The 24093-nt window shown below is 50.4% G+C and overlaps 1 protein-coding gene across 8 annotated transcripts in view; it reads right to left on the bottom strand.

Annotated features, from left to right (window-relative positions):
• ABCC8 (ATP binding cassette subfamily C member 8) overlaps window positions 1–24093 on the bottom strand; it is a gene marked incomplete at both ends in the record, with an annotated part of 80109 nt that overhangs the window by 8752 nt on the left and 47264 nt on the right. For 3 of the 8 annotated variants that reach the window (XM_080719827.1, XM_080719825.1, XM_080719820.1), the window contains 13 exons: window positions 430–522; window positions 2350–2507; window positions 3021–3090; window positions 4137–4303; window positions 4397–4638; window positions 4819–4918; window positions 5700–5825; window positions 8718–8855; window positions 11365–11445; window positions 12081–12165; window positions 13172–13270; window positions 13917–13952; window positions 15630–15662. In XM_080719827.1, coding sequence (XP_080575953.1) covers window positions 430–522; window positions 2350–2507; window positions 3021–3090; window positions 4137–4303; window positions 4397–4638; window positions 4819–4918; window positions 5700–5825; window positions 8718–8855; window positions 11365–11445; window positions 12081–12165; window positions 13172–13270; window positions 13917–13952; window positions 15630–15662 — 1428 coding nt within the window. Of the gene's footprint in view, window positions 1–429; window positions 523–2349; window positions 2508–3020; window positions 3091–4136; window positions 4304–4396; window positions 4639–4818; window positions 4919–5699; window positions 5826–8717; window positions 8856–11364; window positions 11446–12080; window positions 12166–13171; window positions 13271–13916; window positions 13956–15608; window positions 15666–24093 lie in introns of all 8 variants that reach the window. The other 5 variants (XM_080719826.1, XM_080719823.1, XM_080719824.1 and 2 more) reach the window with 4 other exon arrangements.

A 24093-nucleotide genomic window follows, 5' to 3' on the forward strand; every position in this document is an offset into this window, starting at 1 on the left:
TATTTTAGAAACAGGGTCTCCTAAGCCAGCACGCGTGGCGGGCTTCGAACCTGTGCAATCCTCCTGTCTCTGCCTCCCAAGCGCGGGGATTACAAGTGTGCGCCACCACGCCCGGCCTTAGTCTTTTTATTTTTAAAACAGGGTCTTACTGAGTTGCCAAGGACCTCATTAAGGAGCTGAGGCTGTCCACAAACTGAGATCCTCTGGTCTCTGACTCCCAAATGCTGGGATTACAAGCATGCGCTACCACGCCTGGCCTGGCCCTGGAATTTTATGGCTTGTCCCTATTGGTGGACATTACCTGGGCTGTGGGGCCTGAGGAAGGGTTGAGAGAAATGTGTCCTGGGCCTTCCTAAGTGGGACTCTTTAACTGAATTTCATGATCTATGACCATGCCCCACCCCACTGTTGGGGGAGCTGGACTTGTACCTGAAGGCCCGGATGGTGGTGAGGCCTTCCACAGTCTCAGCAAAGTGTGAGAGCAGCGGGAGTTGGGTGGTGTCATCCAGCTGCTGCAGGTCCCTGTGTGGGGAACAGAGCAGAAGGGTTAGGAGGGCAGGTGGGGCTCAGCCTGGGCCCGAGTCCCAGCGCCACCCCTCCAGCTATGGGCAAATGGCTGCGCCTCTCTAGGTCTCAGGTTCCCACCTGCAGAAAGGAGGACAACACACCTCCCGTCAGCACTGGACACAGTTTGTGAAAGGCTAAACAGAGCCTGCTAGGCATAGTCTCTGCCCTCCTGGGCATCGCCCACCTTCTGCTGTGTCTGGCAGCATCCCTGCTGCACTGCCTGGCACTGTAGAGACAGGCCGCACTGGCTCTATTATACAGGTGGACACCCTGAACCTGAGGCCAAAGGAAGAGAAAGGCCAGACTCAAAGTTCTTAATCCCTACTCTCCTAAGAATCACGATAGGCTTTGACATATCACAGGCCAGGGCCTAAGGAGCTCCTTGGTGGGTGGGAGGAGAGATCTCCATAGCAACAGAAAGGTCTCCCACACCCGCAGTTGCGCCTTGCCTGCACACCAGTGCCAGGCAGGCCAGGTTTGGATGCGGGAAGCTGCTTTCCTGGACACACTATCTCCAGGGCCAGAGCGGTACCAGAGGAGCTGGAGAACATTTCTTCTCTGGCAAAAGAAATGAACTTTGTAGAACAGCTTGTACTACAGAATGTTTAGACACATTTTGAAGTACAAAGTACAGTGGTTGAAAAGCCACTGTAGTTAATATCAATGCACTAGGTTCTTCATGGGTACCTGGGGCATTCTGGGTCATCCAAGCAAAAAATCATTCAATAAATGTTTATCCTTTTGAACAGGTCATTGTGGGAAAAATGCAACTAAATTTAATTATTATTATTATTGAAGATAGATTTCAAACCAATTATGTGCACTTGGGGAGAAGAACCTAACTTTTCTGACCATAGCCTACAGTAAGGGATATGTTTTGTACCACATATTAGTAAATGCTCTTCTATATGACCACAACAAAGATATGGAGCAAAGATTGCTGTTACTGTATGAATACCATTGGATATTTTCTGTCCTCTTTCCCTAGTTTTAAAATGCTAGTTGTAGCCAGGCGTGGTGGTGCACACTTGTAATCCCAGTACTTGGGAGGCTGAGACAGGAGGATCTGGGTTTGCAGCCAGCCTCAGCTACTTAGTGAGACCCTATTTAAAAATAAAAGAATAAAAAATAGGGCGGGGTGGGTGGGTGTAGCACAGAGATAAAATGCCCCTGGGTTCAATCCCCAGTACGGTAAAAAGAAAAAAACAAAAACAAAATTAAAAAAAAATGCGAGCTGTGATCCATGATACTGATTTCATTACCCACTGATCGAGACATGCATTGGCTTGGAGGCTCGTGAGGACACGTATGATCAGTGAGAGGGTCTGGGAGAGGCTCTCTCAGGTTCAGGCTGCTAGCCACACACTGGGCCCCCAAGCCTGAGAGGTGTGATACCCGTAATATCTCTCCTACCATGCCACTGGCAATCAGTCTGGCCACTAAACTCATGCAACCCCCATGGGAAACATTTTAGCCAAATGAATGAAGGGCATAGTAAACATGTGCATAAACCTTGACCTGGCAATTCCCTCCCTAACCATATCTCCCAAGGAAGGAATTCAGATATTAACTGCAGTGTGAGCATGCTGATGCACAGTTATGTTCAGGTAGCAGAATATGGGTCGAGATATTTCCTTCAACTTCTCTTTGTTATTTCTATTTTCTTCCTGGGGGAGGGAGCATGACGATACTTTTATGATAATGATTCTAATAAGCATATCAAACTGCCCAGTGCAAAGGACCTCCCGTTCGTCCCCCTGAGCTGGCAAACGCTGCTCTCACCTGGAGGCCACCCGGAAGTACTTCTGGATGAAGTAGCACACGATGGCCAGGGGCAAGAGGGCCACAAGGAACACAGGGGTGACATAGGAGATGACGGCCAAGGCGGAGACACAGAGCAGGGTGGAGCGGCTCAGGCACTCCAGTGTGGACGGAATGTGCTGGGGGAGACGGGAGAGAGCCAGGTGTGTTTGGGAATTAAACTGTGTTCAGCGTGTTTCCTTGCACCCTGTTTTGCTCCCTTATTTTATTACAGGCAGGTATCTTATTTGTCTCGCTATACTCGAAGCTCCCTGAGGCAGGATTCAGGAATTTCTTTGCTCACCATCTAGTACAATGGTAAATGAAGAAGACAGGCTGGATCCAAGTGAATATTCCCCCACATAATCACCCGCTTTGGTTCAGAGCATGCAGGGACCTTTCTAGAACGAGTCACTGGGGTTTTGGGTGGAAGTCACAGGGATCTGGTTTCCCTCAGCCTCATTACAGAGGTCCTAAGGGGAGGCCCCAGGCCCTGAGGGGGCATCGTAATTAGATCGGGGACACGGGGCCCCTGCGAGGCACAGAGCTTTAAGTAGCTAATCTGGGGAACCCAACAACGAGGAGGAGCGGTTCCCAGGGCTTCGGCCTCTCTGTGGACTGGGGAAACGAGGCGCAGTCCTCGTCCTCTCTACCTGGTCGATGGTGTTACAGTCAGAGGAGAATCTGTTGAGGATGCTCCCGAGGGGCGTGGTCTCAAAAAACCTAGGAGGCAACCGGCACAGTCACTCCTTTCGTTACAGATTCACGCTCTGCTTATTGGATGAAGGTGGTTGTATATTTAAGCGTCTCCAGAGTCATCTGCAGGTCTGAGTTCCTGGGAGCAGTTGCCCTTGCGGGTCTGCAGACATCGGGCCCGTGTCCCTGAGAATTCCTGCAACTACCCAAAGCAGTCAGTGCCGGTCCCCCGTTCACTTCTCCTACTCTCAGGCCGCCACCACCCTCCTCGGCTGCTCCGCACCCTGACTCACTCAGCAGCTGTCCTCCCAGGACACAGAGTCCCCTCCAGAGGGACAACCTGCCAGGGGAACAGGGCCCCAGGGACAGCCTGTCATCCGGCCAACCCTGTGAGGCCCGTCTGGCTGTCCGCACTCTGGCCGTGACCCGGAGTCAGCCCAGCCCCAACCAGGGAATGTCAGAGCCTCAGATATGGGGCAAATAGAGGGTAAGAAAACTCGGAGGCCACGTTTCTGGCCCACCGGAAGCTTATGAGGCTTAAAAGTAATAAGTGTGGTCAGGTGGGGTGGTCAGGCATCCATCCACAAGGGGCAGGTAGACTGCCTGTTGTGGTTTCAAACTGAGTTGGCCAACCATTAGGCAGCGGCGGCATTCTCTTTAATACTGAGTGGCCATGGGCTTTTAATCCATCCCGTTATGGGAGACTGGAATAGCTCCCCGTGCCCCAGTGTCAGCCTGCAGGCTGGCTCAGGGAGGAGAGGGAGGTGGGGCGAGGAGGCAGCGGAACTCTGGAACTCCGGGGAGGAGATGAGCAGATGGTCACAACGAGGGAAGGGAACCAACCTTTACCCAGAGCCCACAGATGCTCGATTTGAAGGGCTGAGGTGACAATTAGAAGGCTAACCATGTAAAATACCTAGCACGGGGTCTGCTGACCCTACCTGTTGCATGAGGGCACGTCTACACACACTTCACCCCCACAAGCCTATGGCAGGCTCACCGGCGCCCATTGTAGAAAAGGGAGAGCTGAGGCTCAGAGCACAGACTGGCCCCAGCGTGGCCAGCAGAGGTACCTCATGGGAGCTAGGATGATGCGGTTCAGCAGGCTGCGGTGCAGCCTCTTGGCCACCTTCAGCCCCGTCCACTCCACCGTGACAGAGGTGACGAGGCACAGCGCGATGCCCAGGCTGCAGAGCACTGTGAACACCATGGCGTAGACGGTCTGGTCCAGGGCGCACTCCTGGAAATGAGGGGTTCCCGGAGGGGTTCCCTGAGGTGCGCTCAGCCCTCCCCCAGCCCCCGCCGGGGCCCTGCCATGGGGCTGCCAGTGCACCTGGCTAAGGGAGCAGTTCCTGGCCGCGGGGTTCAGGTTCAGGGCGCTGTCAGTCCACTTGGCCAGCCAGTAGTCGATGGCCACCAAGACCATGTGCTTGAGCAGCTGGGAGAAGACAAGCAGGGACAGGAGCAGGACGCCAGCAGAGGACAGGTACTTGGCACAGGCTCGCCACGGGATCTTGGCTCGCTGGTGCAGCACCGAGGACAGGTCGTCGTCCTCCTCGCTCTCGGCTGCCTCCTCTGCAGGGCACAAGAACCCACCCTCTGAGGGTGAACCAGGGAGCATTTTATCCCCACTATGGATGGGGAAACTGAGGCACACCGGGGAATTAACCAATGCACCCTGTCTCATCAGGTCCGGAACCCCAAACCTTGGTCTCCCCATGTTGACAGTTTCACTCCCGGTCCCGCTGTCTCTACCTTCCTCCTCTTCATCATCCTGCAGAAGGCCGTCTCTCGAAGACATGGCACGCGGCAGGCCCTGGGGCGGCTCTGTGGCTTTTCTCTCCGTGACTGTCTCCTGGAAGACAGATGGGGCCTGGCCAGTGTCCTCAGGGTGTGTGTGTGGAATGAGGGAGGGTGGGGGCAACCGACCTGCTGATGGTCAGTGTCAGCTTTACAGGCTGGCCCTGCCCAGAGAAGGACCCATGTGGACATACTCAACTTGCAAGGATTTACTTTTTCCCCATCCTTGGCTAGCAGTACACCTATATCCCAGTGGGGGACCATCCCTCTCCTGTTCTTAGTCTCCATGATGGACTGGCCAGTCCTTACATGCCACCTCCCTGGCCAGAGTGATTTGTTCAGGGATGAGCCCATGACCAAACTGGACCATGCCGGCCGCGGGACTTCTGATGAACGACTGACGGGCACTGTCTTTCCGCAGAGTTGCTGGGCTGCAGAATGGCAGCCTGGGACTGCTCATGGCCCTCACTGCTGCCACGAGAGTGAAGCCAATTTGAGGAGACGAGCCAAGAGATGGCGAGAAACGCATTCCTGATGATGTTATGTGGCAGTGTGGATCCGGCGACACTTGAAACCATAACACACCAGGACTTTTTGGTTTTATGAGCCAAAACATCTTTAACTTCCCCTGCCCTTTCTTTTGCTTAGCCATTTCGAACTGATTTCCTCTAATTGTATAACTAAAACTGGTATCTGACAGGTCAGGGGAGAGGGTCAGATGATTCTGCGTTAGCACCTGGTAACGGTACTGACTCTCCTCTGGAGCTTGTGAGTATGGGTTTTAGCAGAAACTTTCCATCCAGGGATGGCTGCCTGGCCCCAGGATATATACCCACCTTCTCCAGCTCTTGGTCCTGCCGGTTCATGAGGGTCTTCCAGTGCTCAAAGAGCTGGCACTCTGACCTCTGGAAGTCCTTGAGCGTGCCCTCCCTCTGGATGGTGCCATCCTTCATAGCGATGATCTGGAAAGGCAGACGGGGACCCAGCCCAGGGGCTGCTGGAGACGGGGAGTCGTGGGCACACCCCCCCTAGGCTGTGGAGTCTGAGGTGGGGGTGCCCACATTCCTTCACCTGCTACAGATGGCCCCTTTCATCTGCTGCACTAGGAGCAGCAGAGAGAGAATCCCCTGGCCAATAGAATTCTCCATGGGTGAGTTTGCCGAGAAAATTAGTACATCCTGGTCAAGCTGGTTGGTTACCTGAGGGACTCCAGTAGTAGGAGTTTTCATAGACTTAATAGGTTAATTGTATGCTACCCTTAGCTCTTCCTGACAGAGGGTCTGGGAGGTCCTATCAGTGCTCCACAAAGCACTAGTTGGTCTAGATGTGTGTGGCCATGAATTTTTTTGTGTGTGTGGTACTGAGGATGGAACCCAGGGGCATTCTACCTCTGAGATACACCCCCAGCCCTATTTTTTCTTGATTTTGAAATAGGGTCTCACTGAGTTGCAAAGGGTCTCACTAGCTGACTGCAAACTGCTATCCTCCTGTCTCAGCCTCCGGAATGCTGGGATTACAAGTGTGCGCCTACGTGCCCAAGCTGGCCATGACCTTTTGAAATCAATAAAACTTTCTATTCGAAACACCCAATGATATCATCATGTAGACTCCCCATTCGTATATATATATTTTTTCTTGTGCTACTGGGGATTGAACCCAGGGGCATTCTACCTCTGAGCTACACCCCTAGTCCTTTTTTATTTTTTATTTTGAAACAGGGTCTCCTTAAGTTACTGAGTGCTGGCTCTGAACCTGCAATCCTCCTGTCTCAGCCTCCCAAGTACTGGGATTATAGGCGTGCCCTCCGCACCTGCCTCAGATTCCCCATTAACTGACACCCAGCCTGATTCCTTCACCCGAACCAACCCCATGTTGGGCTTGGGAGGATGCCCAGGAGTCCTATTCACGATACCTCAAGGAATAAGGAACCTTCTGTTTACCTTCTTTGGTCTCAGGATTGCCCTGTACTGCCATACCAGTGTCACCACAGAAACTCAGGCACAAATCTTCTGTACCTGGTTTAGTAGTTTTAAAAAAAATAAGTGTTTTTGCTGTTTTTCTTTTGCTGGCCTTTTTCATGGAGAAGGATATCATCATACATGGGAACATTTATTTGGAGGTGGGGGCACTGGCAGGGCCATTTGGCATAGGCTCGAAGGTAGGAGATTACCTCAAAATTTTGCTGCTACTTAGGAGAAATTTTATTTTTACTTTATTTATTTATTTATTTGTTTATTTTTGTGAAACTGGGGATTGAACCCAGGAGGATTCAACCTCCGAGCTACACCCCAACCCTATTTTTTATTCTTAATTTTGAACCGCGGTTTCATTAAGTTGCGGAGGGCCTCACTAAGTAACTGAGGCTGACCTTAACCTTGAACCTCTGATCCTCCTGTCTCAGCCTTCTAAATACTGGGATTACGAGCGTGTTCTCTCCTGGCAAGGAGAAATTTTATATATGGATACATATATGAATATATATCAAAAGTCACTTTATGTTTATCTTAAAAATTAAAATCTGCCAGGTGTAATGGCTCATGCCTATAATCTCAGTGCTTGGGAGGCTGAGATAGGAGGATGACAGGATGGAGGCCAGCCTCAGCAACTTAAATCCTGTTTCAACAACAAGAACAACAACAACAACAACAAAAAAAAAAAACACAAAATAGGGCTGTGGGTATAGCTTGGAGGTAGAATGCCCCTGGGTTCAATTTCCAGTACCTTTATAAAAAATTAAGTGCACTGGAAGTGGTGGCACACTCTTATAATCCCAGTACTTGGGAAGCTGAGGCAGGAGGATCACACAGGTTCGAAGCCAGCCTCAGCTACTTAGTGAGGCTCTCAGCTACTTAGTGAGACACTGTTTCCAAATATAATAGGTCTAGGAGTGTAGCTGGAGTTTGAAAGCCCCTGGGTTCCAGCCCCAGTACCACACACACACACACACACACACACACACACACACACACAATTAAGTGCTTTATTTTTGTTATTTTTTACTTTTTTTGTGGTACTAGGGATGGTATTCAGGGGCATTCTCCTTTTGAGCTACACCCTCAGCCCTGTTTTTTACTTTGAAACAGAGTCTCACTTAGTTGCAAAGGGCCTCACTAAGTAAAGCTGTCAGAGAACTATGATCCTCCTGTCTCAGTCTCCCAAATGCTGGAATTACAAGCGTGCGCCACTCCAGGCTTAAGTGCTTTCAGTTATTTGAAATGTAACTATTTCTTGCCCGTTGAAGAATAAGGGAATTTTCACCGGGCGTGGTGGCGCAGGCTTGTAATCCCCGCGCTTGGGAGGCGGAGACAGGAGGATCGCGCGGGTTTGAAGCCAGCCGTGCTGGCTTACGAGACCCTGTTTCCAAATAAAAAGTATAAGAAAAATAGGTCTGGGAGTGTAGCCCGGAGGTAGAAGGGCTTCCAGGAATCCCAGTACCACCAAAAAAAAAAAAACAAAAAAAAAAAACAAAAACAAAAAAAAAAGGGAATTCAGTCAATGTGAGTTTTCACGACATTACATCTTATTGATGGCGCTGAAGTTTCTATTACTCCTACTATGGTTTGTTTCTGTTTTTTCCATTTAACCCCAACCCGAGTCCATTCATTTCCTGCAAGGTCAGAGGCTGTCCACACGCAGGCACTTCCCCAGGCTGGGGACATGTCGTCAGGACACGGGCGCTGAGTGTCTGCTCCTTGGCTTTGTGCCAGCCTTGGGTGGCCCGCAGCCTGTGTGAGGCTGGTCTTCAGGCTTTGTGCCCCCTCAGCAGCTGCGACTGAGAAACCCGAGTGACCCCTGCAGATGCCTGACTGCCCCCCACCCCAGCCCATGGCCTGACCCCTGCCCGGTCGCCTTACCCAGTCTGCATGGGGCAGGTACTGGAGCTTGTGGGTCACCAGGACCACTGTCCTCTTATCATCCCGGAGCAGCTCAAGGATGCCGGCCTGCATCAAGTGGTCACTCAGATGGACATCCAGAGCTGAGAAAGGGTCGTCCTGGGCGGGGGGAGAAGGTAGAGGCAGGTGTGGGGAAGGGATAACAGGGAGCATAAAACCCATCAGACCTATATGACGCTAATTTAGTGTCTGGAGCCTGGTGTGGCGGTACATGCCTTTAATCCCAGTATGTGGGAATTGGAGACAGGAGGACTGAGGATTTGAAGCCTCAGCAACTTCACAAGACCCTCAGCAATGCAGAGAGACCCTGTTTTGATTTTTTTTTTCTTTTTTTTGCTTTTTGCGGTACCGGGGGATGGAACCCAGGGGCATTCTACCTCTGAGCTACTGTTGTTTTTTTATTCTTTATTTTGAAACAAGGTCTCACTAAGTTGCGGAGGCCTCACTAAGTAGCTGGGGCTCTCCTTGAACCTCAGCCTCTTAAATGCTGGGATTACAAGCGTGTGCCACCATGCCCCGTGAGATCCTGTTTTGAAATACAAAAATAAAAAGGGCTGGGGGTGTAGCTTGGAGGTAGAATGATGCCTCTGGGTTTAATCCCCAGAACCAAAACGCAAAACCAAAAGACAGAAAAAATTTAGGGACTGATATTAGTTAGCTGTGTGGCCTTGGACAATACATCTAACTTCTCTAGGCATTAGCTGCTTCATCTTAAAATGGGCTGTTCCCACGCTCAAACAGATCTAATCACTTTGCTTCCTGTCTCTTGAAACTTTAGTAGCTCTGAGTCACTTATAAAGCTCAACTTTTTTTATTTTGAAATATAGTCTCACCAAGTTGCTGAGGCTGGCCTCAAATATGAGATCCTCCTGTCTCAGCCTCTCCGGTATGGAAATTTCAGGAGTGCACCACCACACCTGGCTCCATTCCAGACGGTTGCCTGAAACGTTCCCTCTGCCTGGGGTGCTGCTCCGCCTTCTACTGACCTCATGAACTCCTATTCATCCTCCACTCATCCAGCACTAGTCCTTCCTGTGTCCTGTCTTGACCCCGTTCCTTCCCCTCCTTCCTCTCTACTCCAGGAACATTCTGTACAAAAGCAGGTCTGATAGTTATTTGTCACTCCTGACTGCAAGGCCCCCAAGATCTGACGCCCCTTGTCCCTATGCCTGTACATGACAGGAGCTTAGGAAAAGCTTGAAGAAATAGCTGGGCATGGTGGCGTAGACCTATAATCCCAGGATTTGGGAGGCTAAGCCAGGAGGATTGCGGGTGTGAGGCCAGTGTCAGCAACTTAGCGAGGCCCTATTTCAAAATAAAAAAATTAAATCAGGCTGAAGGTATAGCTCAGAGGTAGAATGCCCCTGAGTTCAATCCCCAGTAACACCCACAAAATGAGTTTGATGAACTAAAAAAGTCACTGAACTTTATTCTAGCAGGGTTGTTTAAATCTCATGAGGGATAATGAGTGAGTTAGAACCTCAAAGTTCTTAACACGTAGACTATAAATCTTTACAGCTGGAGTGTCTTTAGTGACGGGCACTACCTGTTGTGGGAGAGGTGAGAGGATAAAGCTGGGATCAGAAACCCGAGCTTCCTTTTTCCAACTCCCTGTCTTAACCGTCCCCTTCTTTCCTTCTGTTAAATTGACTCTTTCAGCCAGGCATGGCGGTGCACGCTTGTAATCCCAGTATTTGGAGGCTACGAAAGGAGAATTGCAGGTCCGTGGCCGGCCTCAGCTACTTAGTGAGGCCCTTTGTAACTTTATGAGATCCTGTTTCAAACTAAAGAATAATAATGATAAAAAAAAAATAGGGCTGGGGGTATAGCTTGGAGGTAAATGCCCCTGGGTTCCATCCCCAGTGACGAAGAAAAAAAAAAAAAAAAAAAAAGGACTCTCTTTCCTGGCATCCCCTCCTCCGTCAGTGATTATTCTAGCCCTCACAGCGTCTCTTGGACCAGGCCTCTCAGAGTCTGTGTCACACCACAGTTTGGCTTTGGATTGACTGAGTACAGGTGAGATCTGTCCCCCTAATCAAATTCCAGATTGTCAAAGCCAAGGGCTGGGTCTTAGGATTCTTTAGCATCAACCGAGGTCTGGGACACACCTTGACATGAATTGGGGAAGGGATAGCCGATAAGTTGTATCTCATGTTTGACTGTCAGTGGTTACCTGGAGGGTTGGATTAGGGATTCTGAGGCCAAGTTGAATTCCATGGGAAATAATGCGGTGGTCAGTTAGCGATGTCTGCCTTGGGCCTAACATGGGAAGTGGCAGTGTGCATTCTGTGCGAATGCTGTCCCGACAGTGAGGCTGCATGTGTGTTTATAGGTTGAGGCTGTCCTGTAGAGAAGCAGCCTGTAACTACAATTTGCCTCCCCTCATGGCTACTCGGGCTCAGTGTGGAGTCTGCAGTGGGTTATTGGCACTAATTCTTCCCTGCCTCCGTTTCCTCCCAAGTAAACCAAGTAGGCAACATTGGGAGAGGGAGGTTGTTGGGTTATGGTGTGTGTGTGTGTGTGTGTGTGTGTGTGTGTGTGTGTGTGTAGTAAGCCAGAAAGGCAGCCAGAGATGAGGGCCCCGGGAAATGTCACCTGGGACACTCACCAAGAAGACAACGTTGGTGTGCTGGTAGAGGGCTCGGGCCACACTGATTCGCTGGCGCTGACCACCAGATAGGTTGATGCCCTGTCACCAAAGAGGAGGAACAAGTCATGTCCTCAGCCATTCGGGGAGACTGTTCTGGTCTCTACTGGACTGTGAGCTCTTTGGGACAGAGGCCTGGCTCTCTCTACCTCTGAGCCCCTCCTCACCTTACAGAGAGAAGGAACTTGTACATGTTTACTGAATTCATTCACAAGTGGGAATTGGAATCCCACGGTCTTCGAAGATTCATCACGTAAATGCCCAGGACCATCTGAGCAGTGTAACCCAGGACGTAGGGATTTAAATCACACACAGGGAGGAAGGGCTCAGGAGAATCCTATTTGTCTAAGGCTATGGCGGGGCCCAACTGCAGAGTGAACAGGAAGAATATAACCTTGGGCTGAGCAGTGCCATGTGGGCATCAGATATACTTGGGGCATGAATGAAGGAGAGTCAAGTCATGCCCAGGCTGGGTAGGCACTAAGCTGACCTAGCCCACCACGCAGGACTGGAAGCCTGTCAAAGACAACCATCATCAAAGAAATCATGTTCCGCCCCACTGTGGGTACCACATCAGCCTTTGCCCTCTCCAATTTCCCAGTTACCCACTCTTTCTGAGAAGGATCTCAGGGGATAGTGGGGGCGATGGGTGGGGGGCAGGGGAGGCTGCTACTAACCCGTTCCCCAATCTGGGTCTGGTCTCCATGGGGCAGGATGTCGATGTCTGGCTGCAGGGAACAGGCTTCGATGACCATCTTGTACCTGGAGAGGAGTAGGGGGCGGGGATGCTGATCGCCCCGCCAGAGTTGGGCCTCAGCCCTCCACAGGGTCATTAGTCTCTGGGTGCCTGTGCCCAGGGGGAACAATGGCTTTAACTGGCCTCCCACCTGGGTGCAAGCAAACACCAGGTGAGCTTGAAAAGAGCCGAGGTCAGCAGCACCTCCCACAGCCCTGGAACAGGTCAAATATTTGATAGATGAAATTGGGTGGAAGCAAATATGCTGAGTAAGTGACAAGAGGGGCCCGTGGTCCCCAAGCAGTGGGAAACCTGCAGCCAGAGCCCCAGCTCAGGGCACTGCCTGGGAAAATCACTGCTGGGTGGTTTAGGCGGTAATGATGATGGCTAGTCAAATATTTGCTTAGCCTGCTCTTCTCCTTCTTTCCCGGACACCCCTTAATCCGGGCGGGTGCCAGCCAGGATCCACGGAGGTATGGGAGTGCCTTGGTGACAAACGTGTTGTTAGGCAGCTCTGGATTTGAGACCCGTTTCAGTCGCTTACTAGCTGGGTGGCACCTAACGTTGTGCAGCCCCGGCTTCCTCATCTGTAAAATGGGGACAGTAGCACCTGCCTCCTGAGGTGGTTTGTCAGGGGCAATCACATGTACAAAGAGCTGGGCATGGTGCCTAACGGATTTTACCCATCACTTATTATTGAAGGGAAAGGAGGAGCTGCAGGTGGGGAATCGTGAGAATGGAGAATCAGGCAGGGCGGGGTTGCCCACCAGGAAATTAGGCAGCGGTTCTCTCCTCCTCTCACCCCCGGGGGCTGGGCTGTCCACACCCTGGTACTTCTGGATCCAGTCCAGATGGACATATGTAGCTGGCTGGACTCCAGGTAAGCAGCCTGGAGAGCAGGATGGGTGGGTGTGGGTGATCGATGAGGGGCAGGGAGGCTCCTGCAGGCGCCTGCGGGCTCTGGAGGGCTGGCCATGCTGCCAGGGACCAATTCCTCCCCTCCCCCAAACCCTCCTTCCTGCAAGCTTTTACCGTTGTTTGTTGAAGGGACTCTCGAAGGTGATATTCTCCTCCACAGTGGCATTTAGTAGCCATGGTTTCTGAGAAGCATAGGCCACGGGGCCTCTCTTCCTGGAAAAAGCAGGGTGTGGGGAATAGGGGCTTCTCAGGAGCTCATTCTCAGACAGCAGTTGTCAAGATGATGGTGTTGACAGGGGCAAGGGGGCGGCTGCCAGAAATTTGCAGGGCGTGTCCTCTGGCTGCCTCTCCCTCCTCCAGGACCCAAGGCAGGTTTAGGTGGTCCAGGCCCGAGTTGCCTGGAACACAGGACCTTGGCGTCCCTGCCCTGCACCCAGCCTGTCTCTTCTCTGCAGTCTGTTCTCCCTCCTGGGCCCCTACCCTGAGTCAGGGAGGAGCCCAACATAAGATCAAGCCAAGAAATCACTCCAGCCCTGACTTCCTCCCTCTTTCAGGAGTCCTGAACTGCTGGACTCTAAATGGAAGAGCTTGGTTTTCCTAAGCAGAGTCAAGGAAATCATTAGTGTAATTTGGTTCTCAAGATCTTCCCCTCCCTACACCCACTCTGGAGATTGAGGTGAAGGGAGCAGCCTGCTGCACAGGCAGCTACAGCTCCTAAGCCCCCAGGACCCGGAGCCCCTCTGGCCTCCCCCAGCAGCTGGGCTGGGACTGAGCTGCCCTCCAGGGCAGAGTCACTCCCCCAGGCCTGCAGCCTCCGAGGGAGCCTGCCCTGGGGGGCAAGGGTTCCCACACCTGGTACCTGACGTCTGTGTCTGTCATGGTCTCCCGCTCTGGACTGCTGCAGAGAAGAAAGACACGCCTCAGGTCCTCCATCAAGATTTTGAGCTCCCTCAAACCCCACATGAGTGCCTCTTAGCACCCCTGGGACCAAATCTGCAGCTATGAGTGAGATATGGGGTACAGCCATTCTCAGGGAGCCTCCACCACCTGCCTACATAGACAGGGAGGAAACCCTGGGACCTGGTTCATTTAGAAGGGAGGAAGGGGGGAAAACACCATGGTGCACACTCTTGGGGAAAACCGCCCAGGTCAGAGGAGTATGGCCCCCGTAGACTGGGCCTTCGCATCTGGGCTCAAATGAACAGGTCAAGGTCTCAGGCTACCAGGCTGCACCCACAGTTGGGCCAGGGACACTCTGGGAAGGCCAACATCAGCCCCTGCACTTTGCGGGGCGTGGCCTCTGGCCGCCTCTCCCTCCTTCAGGACCCAAGGCAGGTTTGGGTGGTCCTGGCCTTAGTTCCCTGGGACATAGACATAGGACCTTGGCGTCCCTGCCCTGCGCCCAGATTGCCTCTGCCCTGCAGTCTGTTCTCCCTCCTGGGGCCCTGCCCTGAGCCAGGGAGGAGCCCAATGTGAGACCAAGCCAAGAAATCACTCCAGCCCTGACTTCCTCCCTCCTTCAGGAGTCCTGAACTGCCAAGAAGGGCTCCAGGCAGGCCCCACATGGCCGCGTCAGGAGACAAGTGTGGAATCCGTGGGCCCTGCCAGTTCGACACGTCAGCTCTGGTGCCCACGTGCTCTGGACCGCCCCCACCTGCCCCAGTGCCAAGTTCTCGGTCACTTTGTTCTTGTTGTACGTGCATGTGCTTGTCACATGCCATGCCTGATTTTTGGCTTTAGAAATATGGCCACTCTGGCTTGAGAGGATGGGCCTGTCATCACGTTGGGGACAAGGTGGCAGAAAGGACGGAGAAAACACGGAGAAGTGAATCCTCTTGGGAGTTGGAGAGTGAAGGCTGGAGGCTTAAACCTATTATACAGTGGAGCCACCTTCCCTGCCCCCACGGCACCGCCTGCAGGGCCTCTCTTGCTTTGGGGGGATTCTCGGAATCTCAATAATTTATTTCACTTGGATTTTTTTTACACTTGTGGTGAACACAAAGCAACAAGATAAATTTTCTGTCTGGCCTGAGGAATACCCTCTGTCTTCTTACAGATACATCGCTCAATGCTTCCTCTCATTATCACCCGGAGAATTTTCTGATATATTTTTCTATTTGATCTCTACCACCACCACATTTTTAAAATCAGTTCGGTGGTTCTAGTATATTCATAAGGTTGTGCAACCAGCACTTCTCCATCCAGTTCCAGAATGTATTCATCATCCCCAAAGAAACTTAGCACCCATTAGCAGTCATTGTCCCTTTCTCTCTCCCAACAGCCCCTGGCAACCACTAATCTACTTTCTGACTCTACTTGCTACATACTGATACCTGTTTATGTACTTTGGATGGGCACAAAGCATTGTATGTCAAAACGTTTTCTCCCTCCTCTCTCTAAAACCAAATTTTGCCCTTCTTGAGAATACCTGGCTTAGCTTCATGCTTCTGAGAGCAGGTGGGCTGCACAGCCTTGAATCCATTGTAGCGCTTCCCCACCACAGGCCCCTCGCTCCCACCCCGACCTTCTCTCTTTGGGACCCATTTTCCACCCAGTCCCAAAGAAACAGTACCTGGGGTCCTCTCCTGTCTCACCGTCAGGCAGGCTGCTGGGGCACAAACAGAAAGATCAACACCGGCAACTCCCCACCCCCTTGTCTTTCCACCATGCTGAGTCTTTGGGGAGAGGCCACCCCCCTTTTTTGCCTCCCACCTGTCCCAGCATCAGGTGCCCCAAGTGGCTTCCTGAGAGCAGAAACTGGAAAAAGGTTTTATTTTGAGGGTAAGTAACTAGGGATTAAACTCAGGGGTGCCCTACCACTGAATTATACCCCTAGTACTTTTTATTTTTTTATTTTGAGACAGGGTCTTACTAAGTTGCTGAGGTTGGTTTCAAACTTGAATCCTCCAGCCTCAGCCTCCCAAATAGCTGGGCTTGCAGGCATGCACCACCATGCCTGGCAGGAGCTTCTCTTTTCAACCCCCGTTCCTCCCACAGCACCTGAATGGGCACCCTCCGGAGGGCACGGGCTCCATCAGTGCTCCTGGCACTGACTGAGCAGCAGAGGCTGGCTGTGCACTAAGAGGCTTTCATGGTGCGTGGCCAGCTCCATGGGGAAGCTACTGCTCAGGGAGGGAAAGTGACTGGCCCAGGGTTACAGCCCTTTCAGTGTTTCTCAAACTGTGGGTGGGGACCCAATAACTGAATCAGAAATAAGAAGGCTGCAACTGATGTATATCTATATCACACACACACACACACACACACACACACACACACACACACACACGATTGAACACAGGGACATTCTACCTCTGAGTTACACTTCCAGTCCCATTTTATTTTTTATTTTGAACCAAGGTCTCACTAAGTTGTGGAGGGTGTTGGCCAAGTAGCTGAGGCTGGCAGCAAACCTGTGATCCTACTGTCTCAGCCCCTCAAGTGCTGAAATTATAGGCATGCGCCATGACACCTGGCTGCAGGTGCCTTTTTAAAAATGGAAGGTATCAATGTGCATTGCATGTGGTTAAGGTAGGTCTGTATTTTTTTGGTCAACTTATCTCTTATCTGCCAACACATGGCTAGAGTAGACTGTGATATAAAGTGCACTCTATACTGTGGATTGCAGTAAAAATAATTTTGAAAAATGAGGAAGTGACCTGAATTTTGGTGCCAACTTCACCAGTGCTCTTTCCCCTACCCAGCCCAACGCTCTGAACCTTCCAGAAGCAGCCCCTACCAATGAAACACATACTTCTGACATGCATACTTGGGGTGAAACAGCCCACCCTGTTTTTGTACAGATCTTATTTTAGCAATACTAAAAACATTTAACATTTATTCAACTTTTAGAGTCACTATGATGATACTATAATGTCATAGTATTAATCCCTTTCAATGTATAAAATAACCACATGAAAGTTTATTGTGATATTGTTCCCACTTTGCAGATAAAGAAAGTAAAGCTCATAGAGGCTAAGTGATTTGCCCAAAGTCACACAGCCAGCAAGAACACAGGCAAAGAAAACAGCTCTGACTCGAAAGCATCATGCTTTCAATGCGTGCACCCCATCACTTCCTTGTGATTTTCCACACCCTAGCTCCGATAAATTCCTCTGCATCAGGAAACCCAGGAGGGATGGACACAGGAATGGAAAGCAGCTTGATGGGCTCCTGAAAGGAGACCTGGATCCTATGTAATCACCAGTCCCTGTTCCCGTTCTCTGATCTCATTTCCTTCTCTCCACCCCATCTAACCTCCCGTCCTCTCACCACCAGATTGCTGTAATTTACAATTTACAGACAAGCTGCTAACATGGGGCAGATAAAAAAAAGAAAAAACAAAGCAGACAACAGATAAGCTTATCTCTGGACTCTTCCTGCCTTGACTGCTTCCAGGGCAGTAAAGGTTGCTGCCGTGCACCTGCGGCCTCCCTGCAAACCTGGCACCAGCATGCCGCCCTAACTCAGTAGCATTGTCCGGGCGGCTCAATTAGCCCTCATAATGGACTCCTGTGCTCTCCAATCAGCTCCTACTCAAGCTTTTCATCCCCAGTGGGATTTTAAGGCAGGAAGAGCATCTTTTTTTCCAGCCCCCATGGTGCTTAGTGCATAATAGATTGGTAATACATCGAGGTTGTTAATGGGCATTAATCTTTTGGGAAGAAGGAAGGGCAGGGCTGGCATTCACTCTTAAACGCACTGTCGGCACTTACCACCTCACCTACAACAGCCTGTACGCACTGTCCCTGATTGCCAGATAAGGACTCTGAGGCTCAGGATTGTAGAGCAGGACTAATGAGAAAGAGCAAGGAAGGGGGGAAGCTGGGGTCTGAAATTCAGTTCATCTCTTTCAAGTGTGGCCTAAGCCTCCTAGAATGAGCCTCCCCAAGGCTTTGCATCTTTTAATCTGAAAAATAAAGAATGGTACATCTGGCAGGCACTTTCTCCCATTGATTCCTGGGGTCTTAAATGAGAGCTAGGTATTCACTTCTTCCTCTGTCTGCACATTGGGGCCCACAATTTCTTCCCCTTTTAAAGCCAACTAGAAGCCAATGGTGTATATGCGTAGCCAAATCAGGGCCCAGCGCCCGCCCTCTAGGGGTTCACAGTCTAGTAGGCAAATCAGACAGAAAACAAACCAGGCTGCTCTAAGGGCCCAAAGAAAAGCTGAAACAACACATTGTATTGGAGAAATTTGGGGGAAATGGACACATATGGAAATACATAGAGAAAAGATGGAAAACTTCCAGGCAATGGGATAGTAAATGGTTTTATTATTTTTTTCTTGTGTCTTTTTTCTTCTTCTTTTTTAGTACTGGGTATTGAATCCAGGAATATTCTACTTCCAAGCTACTATTTTTTATTTTTTGTTTTAAAACAGGGTATCCCACCGGGCATAGTATGGTGCACGCTTGTAATCCCTGCACTTGGGAGGTAGAGACAGGAGGATTGCTCAGGTTCGAAGCCAGCCTTGCTGGCTTAAGAGACCCTGTTTCAAAAAATATATATAATAGGTCTGGGAGTATAGCCCAGAGGTAAAAGGGTTTCCAGGAACCCCAGTACCACCAAAAAAAATAAATAAATAAAATAAAAGAGGGTCTCCCTATGTTGTTGAGAGTCTCGCTAAGTTGTTAAGGCTCGTCTTGAACCTGCATTTCTCCCATCTCAGCCTCCCAAGTACTGGGATTATAGGCGTGCACCACCACACCTGGTTCATATATATGCATCGTTTCTAATTTAATGTGCATCCGTTTAGAATCAGAGGAAAGAACGCAATTTTAAAAGAAATCTAAGACAGTGAGGAAAGTATTACAGAAGCCAGAGTGGTGCTGAACCTTGACGGGTGGGAGGGACGCTGCGGTGGCGAGAGGGAGCCGCGGGGTGGAGGAGGACACAGCATATGGAGACAGGCGGGAGGAGATGTGGGAAGAACATGGCTCTAGAGTTTAAATCCGGAGGCTTTCCTGCTTACTGGCTGTGAAATCTGAGCAAGCCTCTTACTTAGAGCAGCCTCCACTTCCTTATCTACCAAGTGGGGCTGAAGGCACAAACCTCAGAAGACAGGAAGGAGGTACAAGAAATGCAGCCTGTAGGTGGCTGGAGGGAAGACGGGAGTTGGAAAACTCCAAGGAATTGTCCTTTCAGCCCCGTGCTAGGTCCCCAAAGTGTAGCCAGAGGGGAATTGAATGTGTCCACCACTCATTTAAGACCCAGGAAATAGATAAGCAGGGAAGAAGTGGAGGCCCAGGTTGGAAGAGTAGGTTGGCCTTACGGGTCTCCATAGGCCACTCGTCCTGCCAGGCAGGCCTGTTGTTGTCTAGAAACCCTGTCCAAATGTTGTCACCAGGTCCGAAGGCAGTCTTCCCCAGAGGAAAGACAGGTTTTAGTTGTTTTTTTTTTCCCCCTTGCCATTGTCCAAATAAGGAAACAGAGTCTCAGAGAGGTAAAGTAAGCTGCCCAAGGCCATGGAGCTAGTGCGTGGAGAATTAGGACTGCACCCAGAGGCCATCTGATTCCCAAGCCTGGCTCTTCACATCCACATCCCTTGTCGTGCCTGCTTCCTCCAGGAAACCCCGGGTCACCTGAGCTTCTGACCCCAGTTCCCAAGGACTCCAGGGCTCCAGGGCAGATCATACCACAGGCAGTCTGAGCCTTTTTTTTTCACCTCTTGGGGAGTCAGGGATCTTGGCAGGCGGCCTTCACACCAACCACCATAAGATAGCAGGGCCAAGGCAGGCCCAGGGCATGGAGGGCCCAGGTGGGCAGGGGCAGGGGCAGCTGGGATTCCCAGTGAGACTGGAATGGGCAGCTCTTCTTAAGGGGGGGGGTGAGAGCCTCCTCCCCACCCCAATGCTCTCCTCAGGGCCCTGCTTCTTACTGGCTCCTTGGAGGCATTTAAAATCATAAGGCTACCGTAAGCTGGGTGTGGTGGTGTATGCTTGTAATTCCAGCATTTGGGAGGCTGAGACAGGAGGATCCGGTTTGCGGACAGCCTCAGCTACTTAATGAGGCCCTTTGCAACCCAGTGAGACCCTGTTTCAAAGTAAAGAATAAAGCCGGGCGTGGTGGCACATGCTTGTAATCCCTGTGCTTGGGAGGCTGAGACAGGAGGATCACATGGGTTCAAAGCCAGCCTTAGCTACTTAGTGAGGCTCTCAGCAACTTAGTGAGACCCTATTTCCAAATAAAATATAAAATACGTCTGGGAGTATAGCCTGGAGGTATAAAGTCCCTGGGTTCCACCCCCAGGACCACCAAAAAAACCCCCCCAAAACAAAATAAAGAATAAAAAATAGGGCTGGGGGTGTGGCCCGAAGGTAGAATGCCCCTGGGTTCCATCACCAGTACTGGGGAAAAAAAAATCATGCTACTGTAGACATTTCTGGCCCCATTCTTTATTTCCTGGGAAATAATTACACCTGAGTGTATGTATCTAGCAATACTGACTTTTTATTAAAACGTCTTCCTCTTAAAATATTACAGAGGGAGTTTGCAAATTCATAGGTTGATGGTTTGATTGAAGCAGAGAGCCAGATGGGGGTTGGTGACTCTTATTAAAGTGAATGCTTGGGAGCTACAGAGCTCTGAGACCAGAAGCCAGGCTGCTGACACACAGGGTCTGCTCAGGGCTGCCGAGGTAGCTCTCTAGCTCAGTTGGCAGGATTACAGATGATAGACCCCTGAGCCCACTCTGGGCTTTGTCCGCAAAGTCCTGTCCACACAGGCCTTGGGCCAGATCTTTTCCTCTGTAGCTCTACCACAGAGAAGTTCACAAACTATATATCCTGTACTGGATCTCTGGGGGTACAACATGGAACCCCAAGGAGTACAGTGTCATGGGGAATACAGGTGCATTTGCAAATAATCATGATGGAGAGAGAGTTGCAAAGAGGATTTGCTCATTTTAATTGTTCATGGAGAAGTTTGGACTTTTGTGTTAAGGAACAACTTGGGAAAAGGCATTTGGGAAAGAGACTCCTCACAATATATTTATGACAGTTGTGAAGGTCACAAGTTGTTCCTGGTCTAATCATTTAGTAAGTGAATGAATTTCACGAAGGTGATGTGGGTAGAGAGAGGTAGTGTGGGTAGATATGGTCCCTGTCTCCAGGGAGCTCACTACCATCTCTCCTGGGAGACAGGCAGAGTATAATTAGAGAGCAGTAGGGGAATTTTGTTCTTGGCAAAGAGCTACACTGTTGAATAGTAATATTTATAATACTATTCATAGGGCACTTGCTACATGCCAGGTTAATCCTTACATTGGCTGCATGGGTAAAAAGGGGAAACTGGTGGAAGCTTATGGAGTTCTCCAAAGCACAGGGACCAAATGTGAATCTAGGTAGCTGGGCTCCAGGGCCTTAGCTCTGCTCTGCTCAGCCATACTTAGCTCATCTGGTCCTTGGAGGAATAAGTGAACAGTTGTACCAACAAACTATGCCCATGTCCCCAGAGCATTCTCCACGCTGTACCTCCTAATCCTCTAACTTCCTGCCCTGTGCCTCCTGGAGCTCCTTCTGGCTGCCAGGTCAGCAGAGCTTGGCCCCAGTATGGATGAAAAACATCTGCTTGGCATTGACCCCGCCTCTGGCTGCAGACGGGCAGACTCCTGGGAGGGGCTGCCAGGCCCAAAGCTATTTTGCTCTCTGCTCCCTTTGCAATCACATAATCTTCCTGCAGAACTGAGGCCGAATGTCTAAGGCCTGCAGCTCCCACCAGAGGGGAGGGGTGCCCAGCATACAGCCCACCCTCAACTCATTGTCAAGGATAGGTGGCCCAGAAAAGAGCTGTGTGTGCTGTGTTCTCCGCCCCTGTAGTAAGCCCCCAGCTGGTCTTCCTTCCTGCAGTCTCCATCCCTCATCTATCATCCTTTATCAGCAGCATGATTCTTCTACAGCCTTTGTGCTAAAGCTCGTATCTCAGGCCTGGTACATCTGATCTAAGCCAAGTTCACTTCTTCAGTTCCACCTCCCACCACTGCGCTCCATACCCCCATGACTCAGGACACACCGAACCCCATTCTTTAATATTAGCAAGGTTTTGCCCATGTCCCTACCCATGCCTGGAACACCTTCCTCTGCCACCCTGCCTTTCCCCTCAAAGGAAGCCACACTGGTCCCTAAGGCTCATACACAACATTCACAGTTAGCTCTCCCTCCTCAATTGCAAAGTTCACTGCTGTTCCTTCAGGCTGTAGAACCACGCTCATCTCCTTTCTTCTCCCTTAAAACAGGGGCTGTGTCCTACCCATCAGTGTGTTCCGGTTGCCATGCCTGGGGCCTGGCACATGGTAGGTGCTCAATAAACGTTGGGTGAGCCAGGCGTGGTGGCACACGCTTGTAATCCCTGCGCTTGGGAGGCAGAGACAGGAGGATTGTGCAGGTTCGAAGCCATCCTTTCTGTCTTAATAGACCCTGTTTTCAAATAAAAATATAAAAAAATAGGTCTGGGAGTGTAGCCTGGAGGTAGAAGGTTTCCAGGAACCCCAGTACCACCAAAAAAAAAAAAATGTTGGGTGAATGAATACCTTGATGTAGAGAAACTGGAGAATGAATTGAGTTCAGAACAAGTTCCTATAACTTCCTAGGTTTGGTTGCAAGCTAACCTGATGGGCCTCACTCTGCTTGAGAGGAAGATGCCTGTGGAGAACAAGGAGGAATCTGGAGAAATGAGAATCTCTGCATTGCATCCTTCCTATTCCCTCCAGAAATAGAGCCAGAGGACTCTCCCCTAGGCTGCCTACTGGGGAGAGTTGGTGTTGGCGAGGCCAGTGGCTCTGCTGAGGAGGCAGTTGTATGTGCGCCTGTGTGTGTGTGTGTGTGTGTGTGTGTGTGTGTGTGTGTGTAGTGTGTGTGTGTAGTATGGTGTTACAGCCATAGAGGCTGCTGGCCTTGGACAGTCAAGCATGATGCTCTTGTACCCCTTGATGTGCACAGTAGAAAGTTCATGCACTTGAGCACCTCACTGCAAATTTTACCTCTGCCACTTAAGAGCAAGGTGGCCTTGGGCAACTTCCTTCACCTCAGTTTAATCTTCTGTTAAGTGGAGATAATAAGTGTACCTGCCTCACAGGTTTAATGAAAACTGGCTGAGGCAATCAAGTAGCTTGCACAGTGCCTGGAACTGGCAAGTGACCTTAAATCCAATGCCTAGACCCTCCTAGTCAGGCTGGATTGAGGAATCTCCCTCAAGAAGACAGAGAATGGAGGCTGAAATCCTCTAAACCCCCAAACACATCCTCATCCCCAATGGAATTAAGGCCCAAGATATTGATTGAGGTCATGGGAAACCCTAAGGGTTCTTCTGCTAGCCACACTGAGAAGGGAAATTTGCTACTGCACAATTCAGGGACAGGTTGGAAAAGCAGGAAATGAGGTGCATGCTGTATTCAGACATCAGGCCCAAGATCTTTCTCTCAGCTCAGTTCTGCACTCACATTTATGAAAACCTGACACCTTGAATGATAATTCTCCCTAAAAACAATTGGGAGGGAAAGTACACTCTTTTGCTGAAATGGCTACAACCTTTATTCCCGAATATAAAGCTACAAACCCCAGTGGACACCTCTTTCCCTTGGTTATGGGAGGGCTGAGGTCAGCCTTTGTGTTGACTGTGGCCGCTGCCCTCTGCCTGGATTCTGAGCATCTTTTTATATTCTCTCTAGTTCTCAGCTCTTCTTTTCTTACCGACAAGAAAGGTTCTACTTTATATGCATCTTTTATCAACCAGTTTCAAGTGCTTTTTGGAAGTAAGTGGGTATAAATAATAGATTCATGATTGAACCAGCCTGGGGCTCTGGTTGTTTAATTAAGGCAGCGATCTTTGCCCAGAAATCACCATTTGCCTGGGTTTATCTCTGGATTCTCAATACACCCACCGAATGGTCTGTGTCAGTTTTGCCGATGACCAAGCCAGAAACCCATGTTAGCATTGCAAGTTCCCACTCTGGGAGATAATGCATGTGGGGTTTAGAGTCAAACAGAACTGAGTTTGCATTCCAGCTCTGCCACTTAGCAGCTGTGTGAAAGAGGGCA

The sequence above is a fragment of the Muscardinus avellanarius genome (assembly GCF_963383645.1).
Source record: "Muscardinus avellanarius genome assembly, chromosome: 1".
NCBI lineage: Eukaryota > Metazoa > Chordata > Mammalia > Rodentia > Gliridae > Muscardinus > Muscardinus avellanarius.